Genomic DNA, 16,821 nt, shown 5'->3' with positions numbered 1-16,821 from the left:
TAAATGGCACTAATAATGAAGTTTTGTTTGTTTTAAGATTTTATTTATTTATTCATGAGAGACACAGAGAGAGAGAGAGAGAGAGAGAGGAAGAAGCAGGCTCCATGCAGGGAGCCTGACATGGATTTGATCCTGGATCTCCAGGATCACGCCCTGGCTGAAGGCAGTGCTAAACTGCTGAGTCACCCGGGGCGGTGCTAAACTGCTGAATCACCCGGGCTGCCTCGAATGAGGAAGTTATTGAAAAATCTCTAAAAACCTTTAATATTTGTGGAAATAGACTTAGTCCAGTTAATCAGTTTTTATTTAAAATATCCAACTAGTGACATAATTTTAAGATAATTACTATAAAAATGTATTAAATTTTCCTCAAATTTGTGAAATTTAAGGAAAAAATATTTTTTAATATAAAAAATAGTACTTTACCATGTACCTGTTAACACTGGTAGTCAATGAGCTATATATATATATTTTCAACCTCAATACCATTTCCCCATACTGTTGTAATTCCCATATGCTAGATTATCTTTTCAAGTTTGTTTCAAAAGAGACCAGTTCCTTAACAAGCGTTGGTAAGGATGTGGGGAAAAGGTAACCCTCTTGCATTTTTGGTGGGAATGTAAATCTTTGTAGCCACTGTGGAAGACAGTGTGGAAGTTCCTCAAAAAATTAAAAACAGAACTACCATGTGATCCAGAAATTACACTTCTAGATACTTAATCTAAAAAAAGTGAAAATACAATTCAAAAAGACATATGCACCCTGTGTTCATCACAGCATTATTTGTAGTAGCCAAGATATGGAAGCAACCTCTCTGTCCATCAACAGGCTAATGGGTAAAGAAGATGTGGTATATACATACAATGAAATATAGTCATAAAAAATGATGAAATCTTGCCATTTGTGACAACGTGGATAAACCTAGAAGGTATTAAGCTAAGTGAAATAAGTCAGGCAGAGAGAGACAAGTACTATATGATTTCACTAATATGGGACCTAAAAAGCAAAACAAACAGAACAAAATAGAAACAGACTCATAAATAGAACAAACTGATGGTTGCCAGAGGGGAGGTTTCAGGGTTGGCGGGGTAGGGTGGATGAAATAGATGAAGAAGATTAAGAGGTGCAATCTCCCCATTATAAACAAGATATGGGGATGTAATATGCAGCATAGGGAATATGGTCAATAATACTGTAACAACTCGGTATGGTGACAGATGGTAACTAGACTTATTGTAGTACCCATTTTATAACATAAATAAATAATCAAATCACTATGTTGTATACCAAAAACTAATACAATATTATATATTAATTATTCTTCAATAAAAATTAAAAAACAAAATTAAAAAATTTTTAAAAGGAATGAATTCTTAATGTTTTTGAACCAAATTTTCAGTTCAAATTTCATAATAGTTTTACACTGTGCATTAACTATGCTTATTATACATGCAAACCCATCTAATCATCTAGTGAAAAGATATTTCTTTGAAGGAGACATTAAATTGAATTAGCCAATATCAAGTTAATGAGATTTTCCTGTAGGCTGAACTAAAATTTAGTGATCATTTGCATTTTCAAAGTACTTGGTAATAAATTTTTATTAAAACTGGGCCAAGAAAGCCCAAAAGGGGATGAAAGGGTCCCTATAATACTGTTGCTGAATAGCAGAAAATCCCAAATTTCCATGGAAGAAAATTTACTTGAGAAGGTTATTGGTTTCTACTCTAAAGGATTGTAAAGGGGAGTGAGAAGATGATGAGCAAGCATATATATCATTCATGAAGTTATGTAATGGGCTTTTGTAAACCATAAAATTCTATTAAAGTATTAGGTATTATTACATTTGGTGTTAAGTAGACCACAAAGCAACTCCCACATTTTAGAAAAACAAGAAAAGGAAGTTTGAATAAACTAAACCATCTGGAGAGGTACTATAATCATAATTGCACCTCACATGAACAGGAAAATCCTGTCCTACGGTGTTTACAAAGGAGGGCCAAAGCATTCTGTGCTGTGCTATAATAAATACATACTGTGAGAGACATGATGGATCTAAAGGAAGAAGAGATAAGAAATAAGACTACAAGTGAAATGAGTTGACTAAAATCTAAAGTCACACACTGAAATTTCCAGGGCCAGAAAGTCAAATCTATAATTCTTTGAGAATTATAATTACTGAATGAATATTAGACCAGATACCATAAAGCCTTCAAGTATCAGGGAGGATCTCTAGAAAGACTATTTCACCAGTGTAATCACCCTAGAGGATAGGCATGGTCTTTGCCAAACTGTCTTCTGATGAAGCACAGGACAAAAACTCTGTACTATTTCTCCTGCCTTGAGAGCCAGGGAACTTTGCATCTTAGGACAAGATGACTCATTGTGTTATAAAATCTCACTCTCTTCACCTAAAGGACAAGAGATTCTAAGGTAAGGAACATTAGGAGCTCCTGGAGCAGGAACAGATGCTTCTATGTGCTCTGTTCTCACCGTGGGAACTCAGGGCTTCCAAAGCTTCTCCTAAGGAGGCTGCCAGCTGGTGCAAGGGGAGATCAGGAGATGCCACCCAGTATGTATAAGGAATCCAGGCTGAAGCACAGAAGCTTGGCCAGTGAATTCAGGACCTAAGAAGTGGTACGAGTTCCTGGAGAAAGGAGAGAGGGAACATCTGTAGAGGCTGCTCAGTAATTCCAACAGACAAGAATATCTGTCTTTTGAAATTTGGCAAAAAACAACAACAACAACAACAACAAATTTGGGGAACTGTTTTGAAGTTAGAATATGAGAAGCCGTATCAAAGCAGATGAACAAAAAAGTGGCACCTGCAGGGACATATAAGCAGAAAGATCAACTTCACCAGGAACTGAAATGCTTATCCAAACACATCAAAAGCCAAAGTTCAGAGACGTCAGAGCTAAAAGAAAAACTAAAAAAAGCAGATGCAGAGAGGCTCCAGTTAGATGTGGAATATTGAAGAGGAGGAAATCCCTAATCAGTAATCTTCCCAAGACTGTTGGCAGAACCTGTGCACGAGCCTAGACTTTAGTAAACAGTAGGACACTGGCTTCCTGGGGAGCCAGTCCCCTCTTCTCAGGATTTCTGTGTGCCGAATAATCCTGGCCCATGTATGTAGGCAGTCTGCTACCTACAGACTTTTTTTTTTCTTGTTTTACGAAACTTGAGAAACTGAAAAGATACTTAAGAACCTCATAAAAATAACTGAGAGAAAACTACAGCTAATACTTGGTATAAGATCAGGATTATATGGGGTATAGTTATTAAAGTACATCACCTATAACTGTCAAATTTATACAGCTGTATTTTTATAATTTGCCCTTAATTATTAGTTCCTTAACAACTATAATTTTGAGAAAATCAATAAGAGTTCCTGCCTATTTACTAGGTTGCTTTTTGGTAGGTTGGTTGATTTGTTAATTTTAAACACTGCCAGAGATGTGAGTCTTTCAAAATCATAGCACTATTTGTCAGTGGTGGAGGTGGGGAATATAAGCAGCAGTGTATTTGTAAGGCATGGATTAGGCTATGGAATATTGCAGGGTTTATGCGCTGGTGACTTGCCTCACTACATTAACTGAACTCATTAGTGAAACCAAGTTTTAAGGGCAAGCTTAATTTGTTTTTAAAAATGGGATTTTGAAACATACTCAAATGATCGCTGTTATTGGCAATTAATCATTTGGTATTTAAGGGAAAAGTTAATATTCAGTTTGAATTAAGATACCGTGGAAGTGAGTTTTAACTCATTTATAAGGTGAGAGGGAGGAAAACAGTCTGAATTAGCCCAAAGAACCCCAAGTGACGTTGAAATCTCATTTACAAAAAAAAAAAAGAAAAAAAAAAAGGCAGTGTAATTTAAAGGGCTAGCATTTTCCCCATGTATTATACTTCTTTCCCAATCCTTGGGCTACAACATGTTTAAACCTGTTTAAACAGCACAGTTTGAGGGGGATCCCTGGGTGGCGCAGCGGTTTGGCGCCTGCCTTTGGCCCAGGGCGCGATCCTGGAGACCCAGGATCGAATCCCACGTCGGGCTCCCGGTGCATGGAGCCTGCTTCTCCCTCTGCCTATGTATCTGCCTCTCTCTCTCTCTCTCTCTCTCTGACTATCATAAATAAATAAAAAAAAATTTAACAGCACAGTTTGAATCCTTTACCCTAAAGAATTTTTTTTAAAGATTTTATTTATTTATTCATGAGAGACACAGAGAGAGAGAGAGGCAGAGACACAGGCAGAGGGAGAAGCAAGCTCCATGCAGGGAGCCCGACATGGGACTCAATCCCAGGTCTCCAGGATCATACCTTGGGCTGAAGGCGGCACTAAACTGCTGAGCCACCTGGGCTGCCCAAGAAATCTTATTATTCTTCACACTTCCGATTTTTCCCCTCTGCTGTTAGGCTCATACATCCTGCTGTACCTGTCTTATTTTTCGAGTTTTCCCCCTTTACCCTTTCTGCTTTCTTGGGCCTTTCTAGTCCTCTCTATATACCTTCCTTTCAGGTCATCCCTTAAACTTCTTTTATGTTCTACATCCTCCTAGTTCAGAAGCCACCATGCAAAGTATAAACCATCTGGTGATGAGAGAGCCACCTGTTCTAAGCAAACCAAAATAATCACCACCTCACTTACTATATATTTAAACTTAGGAACAATGCATATCTTATGTGTTGTCGTGGGATAGATAAAGGCTATATATCTTTTTAATTCCCCACAGTGCCTGCTTAAATCGCTACTGCGTATGATTTAAACATCATCCTGAACACCTCGTGAATCTACTGGGTACATAACCATGCAGTGCCGTTGGTTGGGCTGCCGTCCACAACAGCCCTGGTCTTCTCTCTGTTTTCACTTATATTAGGACTTGAGAACTTAGGAATAAGGAATGAGTTAGTATTGCTTAAGACTAAAAATTCTTAAGCTATTTTCTATAACTAAGCTACATTTCCACTTAGAGATCTAGCCAAAAAAAAGTTGTTCATAATTCCTCTTGACAAGCTCCTGTTTCAGATTAACCTTAACTAAAAAGCATTCTCTGGTAATTGTAGGAATCTGATCACATGGGTCAAACAGGAGGCTCTGTGCGAGGACCCCCAAGGTTGCCACCAAGGTAAGTAAGTTTGGGAATACTTTTTAAAAGTACATTAAACGGGCACCTGGCTGGCTTACCCAGAAGAGCATGCAACTTTTGATCTTGGGGTTGTGAGTTCAAGCCCCACTTTGAGTATAGAGATTACTAAAAATAAATAAATAAACTTTAAAAATAAAAATGGTAAATTAGAGAAAAACTATTGATTCAGAGACTGGACTCTCTTTCCTGTTATCAAAACTGAGTGTTGGGGCCCCTGGGTGGCTCAGTCAGTTAGCGTCTGCCTTCGGCTCAGGTCATTATCTCAGGGTCCTGGGATGGAGCCCTGCATCGGGCTCACTGCTCAACAGGGAGCCTACTTCTCCCTCTGCCTCTCCCCTGCCCTGTTCATGTTCTCTCTCTCTCTCTCTCTTTCTCTAATAAATAAAATCTTAAAAAAAAAACAAAAAAAAAAAAAAAAACGAAACAAAAACAAAACACTGACTCTCAGATCTTTTGAAGGCACATGCATTAAACTCACAAATTCACCCAGACCACTAGCCTGTGGCCAGCTTCCCATGGCAGGTTGTAGGAATCTCTGCTCCTTCTTTCTTTTAACACAATCAAACAATTCACAGAGCACAGACCTAGATCTTTATTACTTTTCCTCAATTAAATGAACAAGACTCTTTTCTGAACCTAAAGCAACTCCACTTCTGGAATGTTCACACACACATTTTCTCTCTCTCTCTCTCTCTCTCTCTCTCTCTCTCTCTCTCAATCCCTGTTATGAGATACCAGCCTGGATTTCGGAAGTATCTCCAAAGGGAGACAGGCTTTGTGAGCTCAGAGATCAGAGATTACCTTGCCCTCTTGAGTTCCAGGGCCATTTGAACAAAATGCTGTGATGCAATCAGAAGATATGTTGGAAATTATTTTTATCATTGGGATTAAGGGAAGGCTTTCAAAATAATAGTTGTCCTATCCCATTTTCAGAACTAGCTTTCTTTATATTAATCTAAATTAGGGTTTTAATAATTCCTATAACACGAGTGTTGGGGGAGTTTGATGTTCCTTTTCTAATTATGTATAAGACCCCCATCAAATATACCTGATACCTTATTATTAGCTTCTCATCTGAGACTTTGGTAGAAAGTGCTTAGTCTTCTGAAGCAGTCATGGTGTGCTTTAGAGTAAATGGGGCCTTAGAGAGCTCATGATAGTAAATGCTTGTTTGTCTGAAACTAATGAATCTCTAGTGCAAGATAAGAGGAAGCTGGAGCATCATGGCATTTCCTCTAATAATATAATGTTTAATGCAGCAGTCATTTGCTCAAAAATAGCATACCCTGCATGTTTTAGTAAATTATATTATACCAGCAGAAAGCTGTGTGTGTGTGTATGTGTGTGTGTGTGTAAGAAAGAATAAAACAGAACCCTATTATCGATCAGACACTGATTCACAGCTACCACGTTGACTTTCAGACCTGTAAATGGAAGAGTTACACCAGCTAGACAACCTCCTCCCAAGGGAGCCCCTGAGAGACCACCTCCCCCCAAACTTTCTGCAGCCAGAGCATCAAATAAAAAACTGCCTTTAAATCGGTCTTCTTCTGACATGGATCTTCAGAAAAAGCAAAGTAACTTGGCATCTGGACTCTGGAAAGCCAAGAGTCAAGTCTTTAAAAACCAAGATCCGGTGCTGCCCCCTCGCCCCAAACCAGGACACCCTCTCTACAGGAAATACATGGTAAATTCAGCTTTTAAAAATGTTTCTGGTCAAAAGATTTGTCCTAAAGTATGTATAAGATCTATCATTCCTTAAGAAAAGATGATGAGATAAATGTGGAATTGCCTCTTGACGTCAAGAAGGCTTTAGATAAGTAGGCCGTGATGAGACCTGGGTCTTTAGAGCAGGGTTTGTTACTAGAAGAAATATAGGAGGAGGAAGCAGGGCAGACAGGGATTGTAACCTGCTACTTGGCTTGGCCAAACAGAAACTGAAAAACCTGACCCTGTGGGCTATACTGATGGGAGCAGCTCTGACAGATATTATAGTTTTTAACTTGATGTAGTTTATATCTTACAGCTACCTTGCCCACAGACTAAAATTTTAAATGCACTAGAAGGGAATTCCTCATTAGGATGGATGGTTTTTCCCTCACTTTCCCCTTTTATAAACCTAATTATCATAGCCCATTTAACACTCACCAGTTAGAAAATTTTAATTGATAATTGAGATGATTGAGGTATTAATTTTGTTCTCATTCAATGGGTTTTTAAAATCATGTGACTTTTGTCCATTTCCCACACTTGAAACAGAACTGATGTGCTCTCTCTACTTTGGTCAGGTTAGCCTGATAAAATACAAAACAAAAATGTTAAGAACAGAACTGTTTGTACTTTTTAAACAATTGTATGACAGTGGCTCTTAATAAGGACAGCAGTTAATAATTTGATGTTGTTCTACATTTCCATCATTGTGCCAAAAATTGTTTTCACCTTAAACCATTTAAGATGCTCTAATCCTCCTAAGGGGAGGGTATAGACAGGTAAGAAAGAGGTAGTATACTCATTTTCATTTTCACTTAAACTGATGACATTTTAATTGCTAAAACTCAGGGGTGTTCTTTGACTTTAAAATAATAAATAAGAACAGTGGCTGATGTGTTGAGTACTTACTATGAGCCAGATACTGTTCAAAACGCTTTATATGTATTAAATAGCTCATTTATTCCTCACACCAACCCTTTGAAGTAAATACTGTTATTATCTGTATTATACAAATGAGGAAAATAAGACACAGGTTAAGGAATTTGTTCAGTCACAAAGCCAGTTAATGGTAGAGCCAAGATTTGAACATAGGTCAGCTGGCTCTGAGCACATGCTCTTAGCCGTGAAGCCATACTACAGGAGTAGTGTTACTAGCTGTAAAGACTCTGCTCGTTTTGGACGTTCCATGTTAAGAGTCTTATTCAGGATGCATATTTTCCTTATGGCATGGCTGTGTAATGTCAATAAAATATTTGGATATGTCAAATTAATAAATTCAAAGTGATAGTGTGTGCTAGAGTCGTATATCTCATTACAAAATAATTCTTTAAATTTCTCATTCTCTCTCTTTTTTTGTTTTTTTTCCACGGCCACTCTTTTGTTAAATTGCTAATCAGGAATCTGGTGGCTTTGGGAGCCTGGGACTCTTTTTTTTTTTTTTTTTAAATTTTTTATTTATTCATGATAATCACAGAGAGAGAGACAGAGGCAGAGACACAGGCAGAGGGAGAAGCAGGCTCCATGCACCAGGAGCCCAATGTGGGATTCGATCCCGGGTCTCCAGGATCGCGCCCTGGGCCAAAGACAGGCGCCAAACCGCTGCGCCACCCAGGGATCCCGAGCCTGGGACTCTTAACAGAGATACTGGGAATTAGCACCACCCAACCCAGCCTTCCAGGGCTACATCCTTGTACTCTGAATCTTTGCTCCTGAGTGACAAAGGGGTCCATGCAGCCTCCCTTTCCTTGTTGGAAGTGAGCTTGTGTGATCACATTTCCTGGGTATGCCTTTTATATTTTACAGGCCCTCTGACCAGTGCTCATCAGCCAGAATTTACCAAGGCAGGAACAGAGTCCTGTGGCCAGGGTGGGGTGCAGATGTAAAAGCGATTCTAAGATCAGACAGCTGAGTAGACGAGGAAGTGACTGGGGTCAGGCAGTGAAATCGGTATAAGTAAACACTTGGTATCAGATGACGAGAAAATGCAATTCAAGGCAAATGGAAGCAGTCAATCAAGCACTACAGAGGGGGCTCCCCTGTCAGCCTTCAGAAGACAACCACTGAGGACCCTGCATTAAAGACATGTCCCCACAGACTGAGAGGTCAGGTGCTGAGCATTTATCCTTCAGATGCTCAGGAGACTTGGGCCTTGTCCTACAGAACAGAACTTCCAGGTTGTGGTCATTTAAGGGAACTTCCGGCCACATTGGGCCATTGTCCTGCAGGCTCACCTGCCTGTCCCCAAGGACTGTGAGTATCCAAGAGAAATGACAGCCCCCCCCCCCCCCCCCAACAATCCTCCCCACCCTCCCAGGGTCTAGAGCCTGAGGAACCCAAGGGAAGAGTTTAACTGCTTGAGAAGTTACACTTCAGGCACACATGTGAAATCTCCACATTATCAGCAGCTTCTGAGGAAGTTATTTGATTGCAAATAATCCTTCTATGGGTTTGTGTTTAAGCTGTCTGTGCCTCATGGAATTGCCAATGAAGACATTGTCTCCCAAAACCCTGGAGAACTCTCCTGTAAGGTAAAGTAGAGCTCTTTCTTTACTGACTAATGTAAAAAAAAGAAAAAAAAAAAAAATCACTGGCCTCTGTTACTGCTTTACACATTATTAAATGCTTTAGGCTCTGAAGATTAAAATGTGAAAAAAGTAATAATGTTTTATTAAATAATAATTGCTTCAGAGTGTGGTATTGTGCCTTACAGCGTGGGGACGTACTTGTGATGCTGAAGCAGGCAGAAAATAATTACTTGGAATGCCAAAAGGGACAAGATATTGGCAGAGTTCACCTGTCTCAGATAAAGATTATCACCCCACTTGATGAACATCTTAGAAGCAGACCAAACGTAAGGAATTAATATTGTACAGCCCTCATATCACACATGGCAGCACATTTCGTAGAACTATTAATTATATCTCATCCTCAGGTTCTTATTAGCACGTTTATTTTAACCAGAGTAAAAATTACAGTAGCGTTTTATTTCATTTTAAGAATAAATTACTTCTAAAAGACTCGCCACTGCCATGCTAATCACTTTGATACACAGAATGACTACCATGTGTTTCGCCTTCTTCATCTCATGCTGACTTAGAGCAACCAGAGCACTCAGTCATTAACTTTCAACTGTGAGAGCTATTTATTTTTGAAATAATGTAAACATGTTTATCAAAAGTGCTGGAGATCAGTTTCCTACCAGAATGGATAATTATTTTTAAGGGAGTCCTATAAATGCTAAGTCTGACATTAAGAAGCACTTCCCTTTAAGATTTAAGCTTAGAATAAACCTCATTTCTCTGATCATAGCTCAAAATAATGAGATGAAATGTAATTTAACAACCTAAAGTCACAGTGTAGGCCTAACAAATTTGTGGAGCCTATGAGAATGCAATGATTATTGAAGGTCATTTGTTTAGCAAGAAAAATAGCATCGAATGATTTACAGAGGTATATTTGTAAAAGAACTTCTTAAGTTAACCAGTTAAATTTTTGCTGTTACTGTGGCAAATGTGAAAAAGAATACCCACCTATCACTTAATGCAAGTGAAGTGCTTGGTTTGCCATTTGTCCTAGTTTTCAAAATCTAGTCCAATTGTTTTATTCTTTGAAGGCAGTTTATCTTCTGAAGTTTGCTAAGAAACTTAAATATTGGTATTTTGAAGAGCAGAGAAGATAATGTGTTAAACTAGGCACAGGCAAGATACTGAAATTCTAACTGTAGTCCACAAGGGGAACATTCTCCCATTGCTCATATTCTCTTTGTTTTGGTAGATCATTTTCCATCTGTCACTGCTGTCCTTTGCTCAAAACACACTGATGGGTAATAGTGGGAGTTGTAATGCCAAAAAGCTTTTCTCGATGAAAAACAGACACTAAAAAAAATTAGAAGTTATTCTTTTATAACAGTTCAAAGGTTTTTTCCACTTTAAACATTACCTTCCTCCCCGTGTAAGTAGACTTAAAGACACCTGGCCTCCATTGGCCAACTCCTGGTGATACCAAAATGAAGCCTCCTTTAGATTCTGGGTTCATGGTTCGCATTACATTTTTCAGAGAAATAAAACTAACTATTTGTACGCCTTGTTTTAAGGTAAAGAGTTCTAAAAATGAGTTCTACTCTTCCCTACCTTAGTAAACAGAAAATAGTGAACATTATCAGTTGAGGCTGAACGTCTGAGATCAGGGGAGAAGTGGGGGATGGTTACCTGGTGCCTGGTTGTGAGCACAGATTTATGTTCCAGGGAGTTGGGTTTTGGTCACAGTACATTGCCCTAGATGATTCTTTCACATCTTTAAACTTCATTTTTTTTAAGGTGGGAAATAGTGATAACCAACTCCACGAGGTTTTTAATTTTTTTTTTAGAACTGATTTATTGTGTGATTCCATTTATATAAAAGTCCACAAGAAGTAAATCCAGAAAGTAGATTAGTGGTTGTGTAAGGCTAAAGGGAGGGTACAGGGGGAAGACTGCTAATGGGAAGAGGGTTTCTTTTTCTTTTTTTTAAAGATTTTATTTATTTACTCATGAGAGATACACAGAGAGAGAGGCAGAGACACAGGCAGAGGGAGAAGCAGACTCCATGCTGGGAGCCAGATGTGGGACTCCATCCCGGGACTCCAGGATCACACTCTGGGCCAAAGGCAGATGCTTAACCACTGAGCCACCCAGGCGTCTTTGGGGAGGGGGTTTCTTTGGGGAGTGATAAAAATGGTCTAAACTTAGATTGTGGTGAGAGTCGCACAATTCTGTGAATTTGCTAAAACTATGTATACCTGAAATGGGTGGATTTTATGGCATGTGAATTATATCATAAAGATGTTTAAAAACTTAGAAGAGCTACTTAATGCGATATAAGGTGTTTAGCTTGGTGAGTAGTACATAGTGAGTAAACAATGAATATTAACATTTCTCATTACTCATTTGTATCAGCAGTGATAGTCCTATTAGAAAGAGCTTTGGAATATATCCAGTTTACCTACCAGACACCCACCTTAAGGGCATGGTCTGAGTTGTACTGACCCCTTGTGGCCAACCCTGTGTAGCCTGTTGCTCTTACCCTTCAGCTGCCAGGCCGGGTTGATGAGCAGCATAGGGGGTGGGGGTATCCAAGCATTCAAGACAGAGAAGGGAAACTAATTAGGAGGTTCAAGGTATTGTCCCGCCTCTTCAAGCCTCTCAGGCTTGGTTATGTTCATATTGTTGGGCCCTTTGAAGATTCTTGTTTGTGTCTGGTATAGGGTAAGCCTCTGACTTCATTTTTTCCAAATGGATAGCCATCTAGCCTAACACCGTTTACTGAAGAGTCATTCCATTTCCCACAGATATAAATCAGAAAAAAATGAAAGTCATACATACACACATATAATAACTTATGTGAAAAAATTTTAAGACCCCCCCCCCCCCCCCAGACTGCAAATATCTCACGGCTCCTTTCCACAATTCCTGAAATTCCCATCATGCTCATTTACTTAAAGAAAAGCACTGAGCAGCTTCCAAGAAAATATCAGGGTTACTTTGGTAAGCTTGTGTAGTGAGCTGCCATTAACTATTACTGTCTTGGCCTAAATTAGTATTTGTTTACCTAACTTGAGAAAATACAGCATGTTTTTGCAGGTGCATTTTGTTTGAAAGATAAGGTAATAAATTTGCCTTCATTTAGTTCACAGGTTTGCCAGTGTTGAAGAGTTTTAAGTTATAATTTCAAATAACATCTTTTAATCAGATTAGATGATGATGATGATAATGTGGATAAGCCTATCTGTTTGTATTAAACTAAGAATAACAACTGCTTGTCAATGAGAAAAGGTCACTGTTCAACTTTACCCTCTCCCCTAGCCAATCTAGGAAGCTGCTACATGGGTAGAGAATATTGAATTCTCTTTGCTAATTTACTTAGAATTACTGTTGAATAAACCATTTAGATTAAATAGAAAATTCAGGCAAGACATGGGAAGTAGTGTTTTTGGCCTTCAAATTAGAGAAAGCATTCAGCTAAATGGTAATAAATGAAATAGATTTTATTTTGTGAATTATACTTTTGTGGAAGTCATTAGCTCTTTCCATTTATGAAAGGCGGAGTATAAATTGCAGAGCTTTCTTCTACCATTTTAATGAAGACTCAACTTTTAAGGCTCTGTTCTTGAGATGTAGTACTGATCATAATTTAAGGAAAAAGCAACCTTGGCAAGGTACACAGGTCAAAAACCACTACTTCAGAGTAGAATGGTACCAGTTTTAAAAATAATGACCTTAAAATAAAAAAGATATTCCCATTTATGTTACTCTCTTGGTTTAAAAAAAAGTGGTGGGAGGACATTACAATTGAGAGTCATTTCTGTCCTCCCTTGGCAAGTACACATACCTTTTCAACTTGATAGTGATTCCCTTGTTTGGCTCGACTGTGTGCTTTGCATCTTGTATACTCAGAATGTAATTATGTCAAGAGGATTCTAATGAGAAAAAAAAAGTCTCAGAGTGAATAGCACATCCAGCATCCATCCTGCATGCTTCACTCACGGCCCTGTTTTCCCCCCTAAGGATCCAAACCATGCTCAGAAGCCCGTTGACAGTAGTGCCCCTCACGCTGCTGTTCTTCATGACTTCCCAGCAGGTAAGCCCATAAATGATTAAGTGGTAGAGCTTTAGGATCCCCGAGCAGTAATCTTCCCTGAGTTGGCCTCTCGATGACATCTTCATTTTCTGTGCCAATGGAGTTCTGGATTGGAAAGGTCATTTTACGCTGCCTTCAGGAAGGGTTGATTGTACTCAGCCATTCCAGAGAGCTTAGCAGCATTCCCTTGCCTTTGAAATTCCCCGTGAGAGAGAAAGAATGAGGGGAGGCAGAAAAGGAGGGGGGGGTGCGGAGGATTCCCTTATAGTGAACAAATAGCCAATTGCGTAGCAATTGCAGACTTTTAACTCTTTAGAAACCATGCATACCAATTAACAATTATAATGATATTAATTCTGTTTTCATAAGTGAAATAATTGTCTCCTAAGAATTGCAAAACCACGCATAGTTTATAAGAGATGAAAGTGTATATTTTTTGGTAATAATTTTTAAATACTTTTTATATCCAAGATTACAAGACTATAAATAAACTCCTGATTTATTTAAAGCCTCTTTTGGTCTACTTGGTAGAGTGATTTTTATTTTATTTTAGTGTGAGTACATTTACTTGCTAAAGAGCTGTAGTAGTCCCTTAGTTAATATTTTGAGATTAAAATGATTTTTAAGCATGATTGAGAATAATAAGAATATTATACCATGTCTATAAAATATTTCATTGTTCAGTATGTATTCAGCAAAGGGTTTATATTGGCCCAGTAGGAACCATTGACCAGCACAGTATTTTTGTTTAACCATTTCCTATCAATCACTACATGGTAAATGCATCCAATTTGGTCTTTAAAAAGGAAGCTCATAATAACAATATCCCCCCCCCCAAAAAAAAAAAAGAATGTATTTTTTAAATCAATTTGACTGATGTAATCTGTTCTCAGAATCAGTAGAACATACTGCCTCAGTGGACAGAACTAAATGTTACTTTGTGCTCCACTTTAATCAAATCTCCAGCCAAGGGAATTCATCATATACATAATTATAATTTTATGTTACAGAGCAAGCTGATGATTTGCACCTCACTTCTGGAGAAATTGTTTATCTTCTGGAAAAAATAGACTCAGATTGGTATAGAGGGAGATGTAGAAACCAGACTGGCATATTTCCTGCGAACTACGTCAAAGTAATTGTAAGTGTGTAGTGCATATTTAAATTCATCATATATTCTGTGGGCTCTATGTAACTTGTAGTTTGGAAAAAACAGAAGCCTAGATTCTTATATTCTCATTTACTCTCTTCCATTGATTCATTCAGTTTTTGGAAAATTAAAAAACTAAAGGTATATTCAACTAGATAATGATTAATTATTAGTAAATTATATGCAGTATTAGAATTTAATGCCTAAATGCTATCTGAAATCCTAAAGTGAAAAATGACTGCAGGTCAGCTGGTGAGCCAACTCGGAAGGGCGGGTAGGCACTAAAATATATATATTTATTCTAATTAATTAATTAAACATTTAGTAAACAATAATTAAATGGTACTAGATAGTCCCAAAGGAATGTTTGCTGAGGTTATGGTGCTACTTATTTTCTTTGGAGTATAATCCACTTTTGGTTTCTTCCATCCTTTCTATTCCTATTTATTTCCATCTTAAAAAAAAAAAAAAAAGATTTGGGACTACTATAGGACTTTCATTGGAGGTAGTCGTCCATTCATCATTTTTCACATAATAACTTCAAGTCTGATTGGGAAAAATTATATTAAAGTATCAGAATTTTTTATGCCCTCACAGCCTACAATATGTGAGCCCATACTATAGAACCCTCAGTGCTAAACCCAGTAGCTGTGAAACATGGAGATGAAGTCAGAATGCCACTTGAACATTTATATCAATAAGAAGAGTATGACTCAGTCTCTGCTATAATTTATTGATACTGGAAAATATCAATAAAGCTAGCTTAAAAAAAAAGCTAGCTTAAATTGTTGAGCATTAACAGCTTATTTGGGGGGGAAAAAGAGTGGTGATTTTCCATTACATCAGAAACATAGGAAACAAAACAACATAAAACCTGTATTTTTCAAATATAGATGAATTTGAGTCTCCTGAATTCTAAAATGTGGGTCTTAAAAATTGTCCAGTATATATATGCCCTGATTTTTTAGAGAAATCTAACCACATTCTCTAATTCAATATTAAGAATAATGTTAGTTTTAGCACTCTTCTTCATTTTTCTTCTGCCCAATGTAGCAGTACTTTAAAAAGCACAATTACCACACTGAAATCCATCACACTGAATCCGCCACATTATTGGTATAAGTGCCATTTCTAAGCCTACAAGTTTAAAAAATTGTTTTAAAACTTTTGGAATTTATCAGGAAGGCTACTGATTTATTTAATATAAACCTCAAAACCTTAAGTAGTTTTCCGATTTAGTGCATTATGGTCAAATATTTTATTACAACTCAGCTCTACTGAGCCTTGTAAGTAAGGTATTCTATAAGGTGCCTGCCACTTAATAGATGCTCACTGAGTACTAATTCCTTTCTTCCTTTCCTGTTCACACTGAAGGAAAATCAAATTTCTGGAGTTACTAAAATAGAATCCATAAGTTTTTTTTTTTTAAGATTTTATTTATTTATTCATGAGAGAGAGAGAGAGAGAGAGAGGCAGAGACACAGGCAGAGGGAGAAGCAGGCTCCATGCAGGGAGGATGACGTGGGACTCGATCCCAGAACTTCAGGATCATGCCCCGGGCTGAAGGCAGGCGCCAAACCGCTGAGCCACCCAGGCTGCCCGAATCCATAAGTTTTATTGAAATGTTTTATTTGGGGGTCAGGAGAGTATTGCAGAATTCTTTGAACGCTTTGATAGGTGTGGTAGGGACGCCTGGGTGGCTCAGCGCTTAGGCGTATGCCCTCCACTCAGGTCGTGATCCTGGAGCCCCGGGATCAAGCCCCACATCGGGCTCCCTGCATGGAGCCTGCTTATCCCTCTGCCTATGTCTCTGCCTCTCTCTCTCTGTGTGTCTCTCATGAATAAATAAATAAAATATTTTTTAAAAAAATGAATCGGTGTGGTAGTGCATGAGTGCCAGCCGCCCGGTTTCTATCTTAAGTCCCTCTCATCTGAAGTTTTCAACTTAGAGATTATAGGAGAAAGAAAACTCAGTCTGGGGCAGAACAACATTAATGTACTTATTCCAGCAAGTAGGAGGATTGATTGGCTATTCAAGAAAGGCTATATTCCAGGTTACATTTTTTTTTTTTCAAATCTCAAATTCTGGATTTCTTACCGTTTTTGCACCTATGGCACTACTTCATCAGCTTAATATCTACCTAAACTGTTTAATTTCAATCACATATTTCCTAATTACTTAGCCTTAAATTTATCT

The 16,821-nt window shown here is 38.1% G+C and overlaps 1 protein-coding gene across 7 annotated transcripts in view; it reads left to right on the top strand.

The window, feature by feature from the left end:
- The window catches only part of SH3D19 (SH3 domain containing 19), a 176,866-nt gene that overhangs the window by 143,392 nt on the left and 16,653 nt on the right, over positions 1-16,821 (top strand). For 6 of the 7 annotated variants that reach the window (XR_005370867.1, XM_038559005.1, XM_038559004.1 and 3 more), the window contains 6 exons: positions 5,067-5,128; positions 6,572-6,836; positions 9,319-9,387; positions 9,570-9,710; positions 13,402-13,474; positions 14,485-14,615. Coding sequence is in view for 6 of the 7 variants with exons in the window: in XM_038559005.1 (XP_038414933.1) it covers positions 5,067-5,128; positions 6,572-6,836; positions 9,319-9,387; positions 9,570-9,710; positions 13,402-13,474; positions 14,485-14,615 (741 nt within the window). In the remaining variant the exon portion in view is untranslated. The remainder of the gene's footprint in view (positions 1-5,066; positions 5,129-6,571; positions 6,837-9,318; positions 9,388-9,569; positions 9,711-13,401; positions 13,475-14,484; positions 14,616-16,821) is intronic. The other variant, XM_038559006.1, reaches the window with a different exon arrangement.

Source organism: Canis lupus, chromosome 15 (genome assembly GCF_011100685.1).
Source record: "Canis lupus familiaris isolate Mischka breed German Shepherd chromosome 15, alternate assembly UU_Cfam_GSD_1.0, whole genome shotgun sequence".
NCBI lineage: Eukaryota > Metazoa > Chordata > Mammalia > Carnivora > Canidae > Canis > Canis lupus.
Note: the sequence above shows the minus strand (reverse complement) of the source record. Positions and strands in the feature narration are given on the sequence as shown.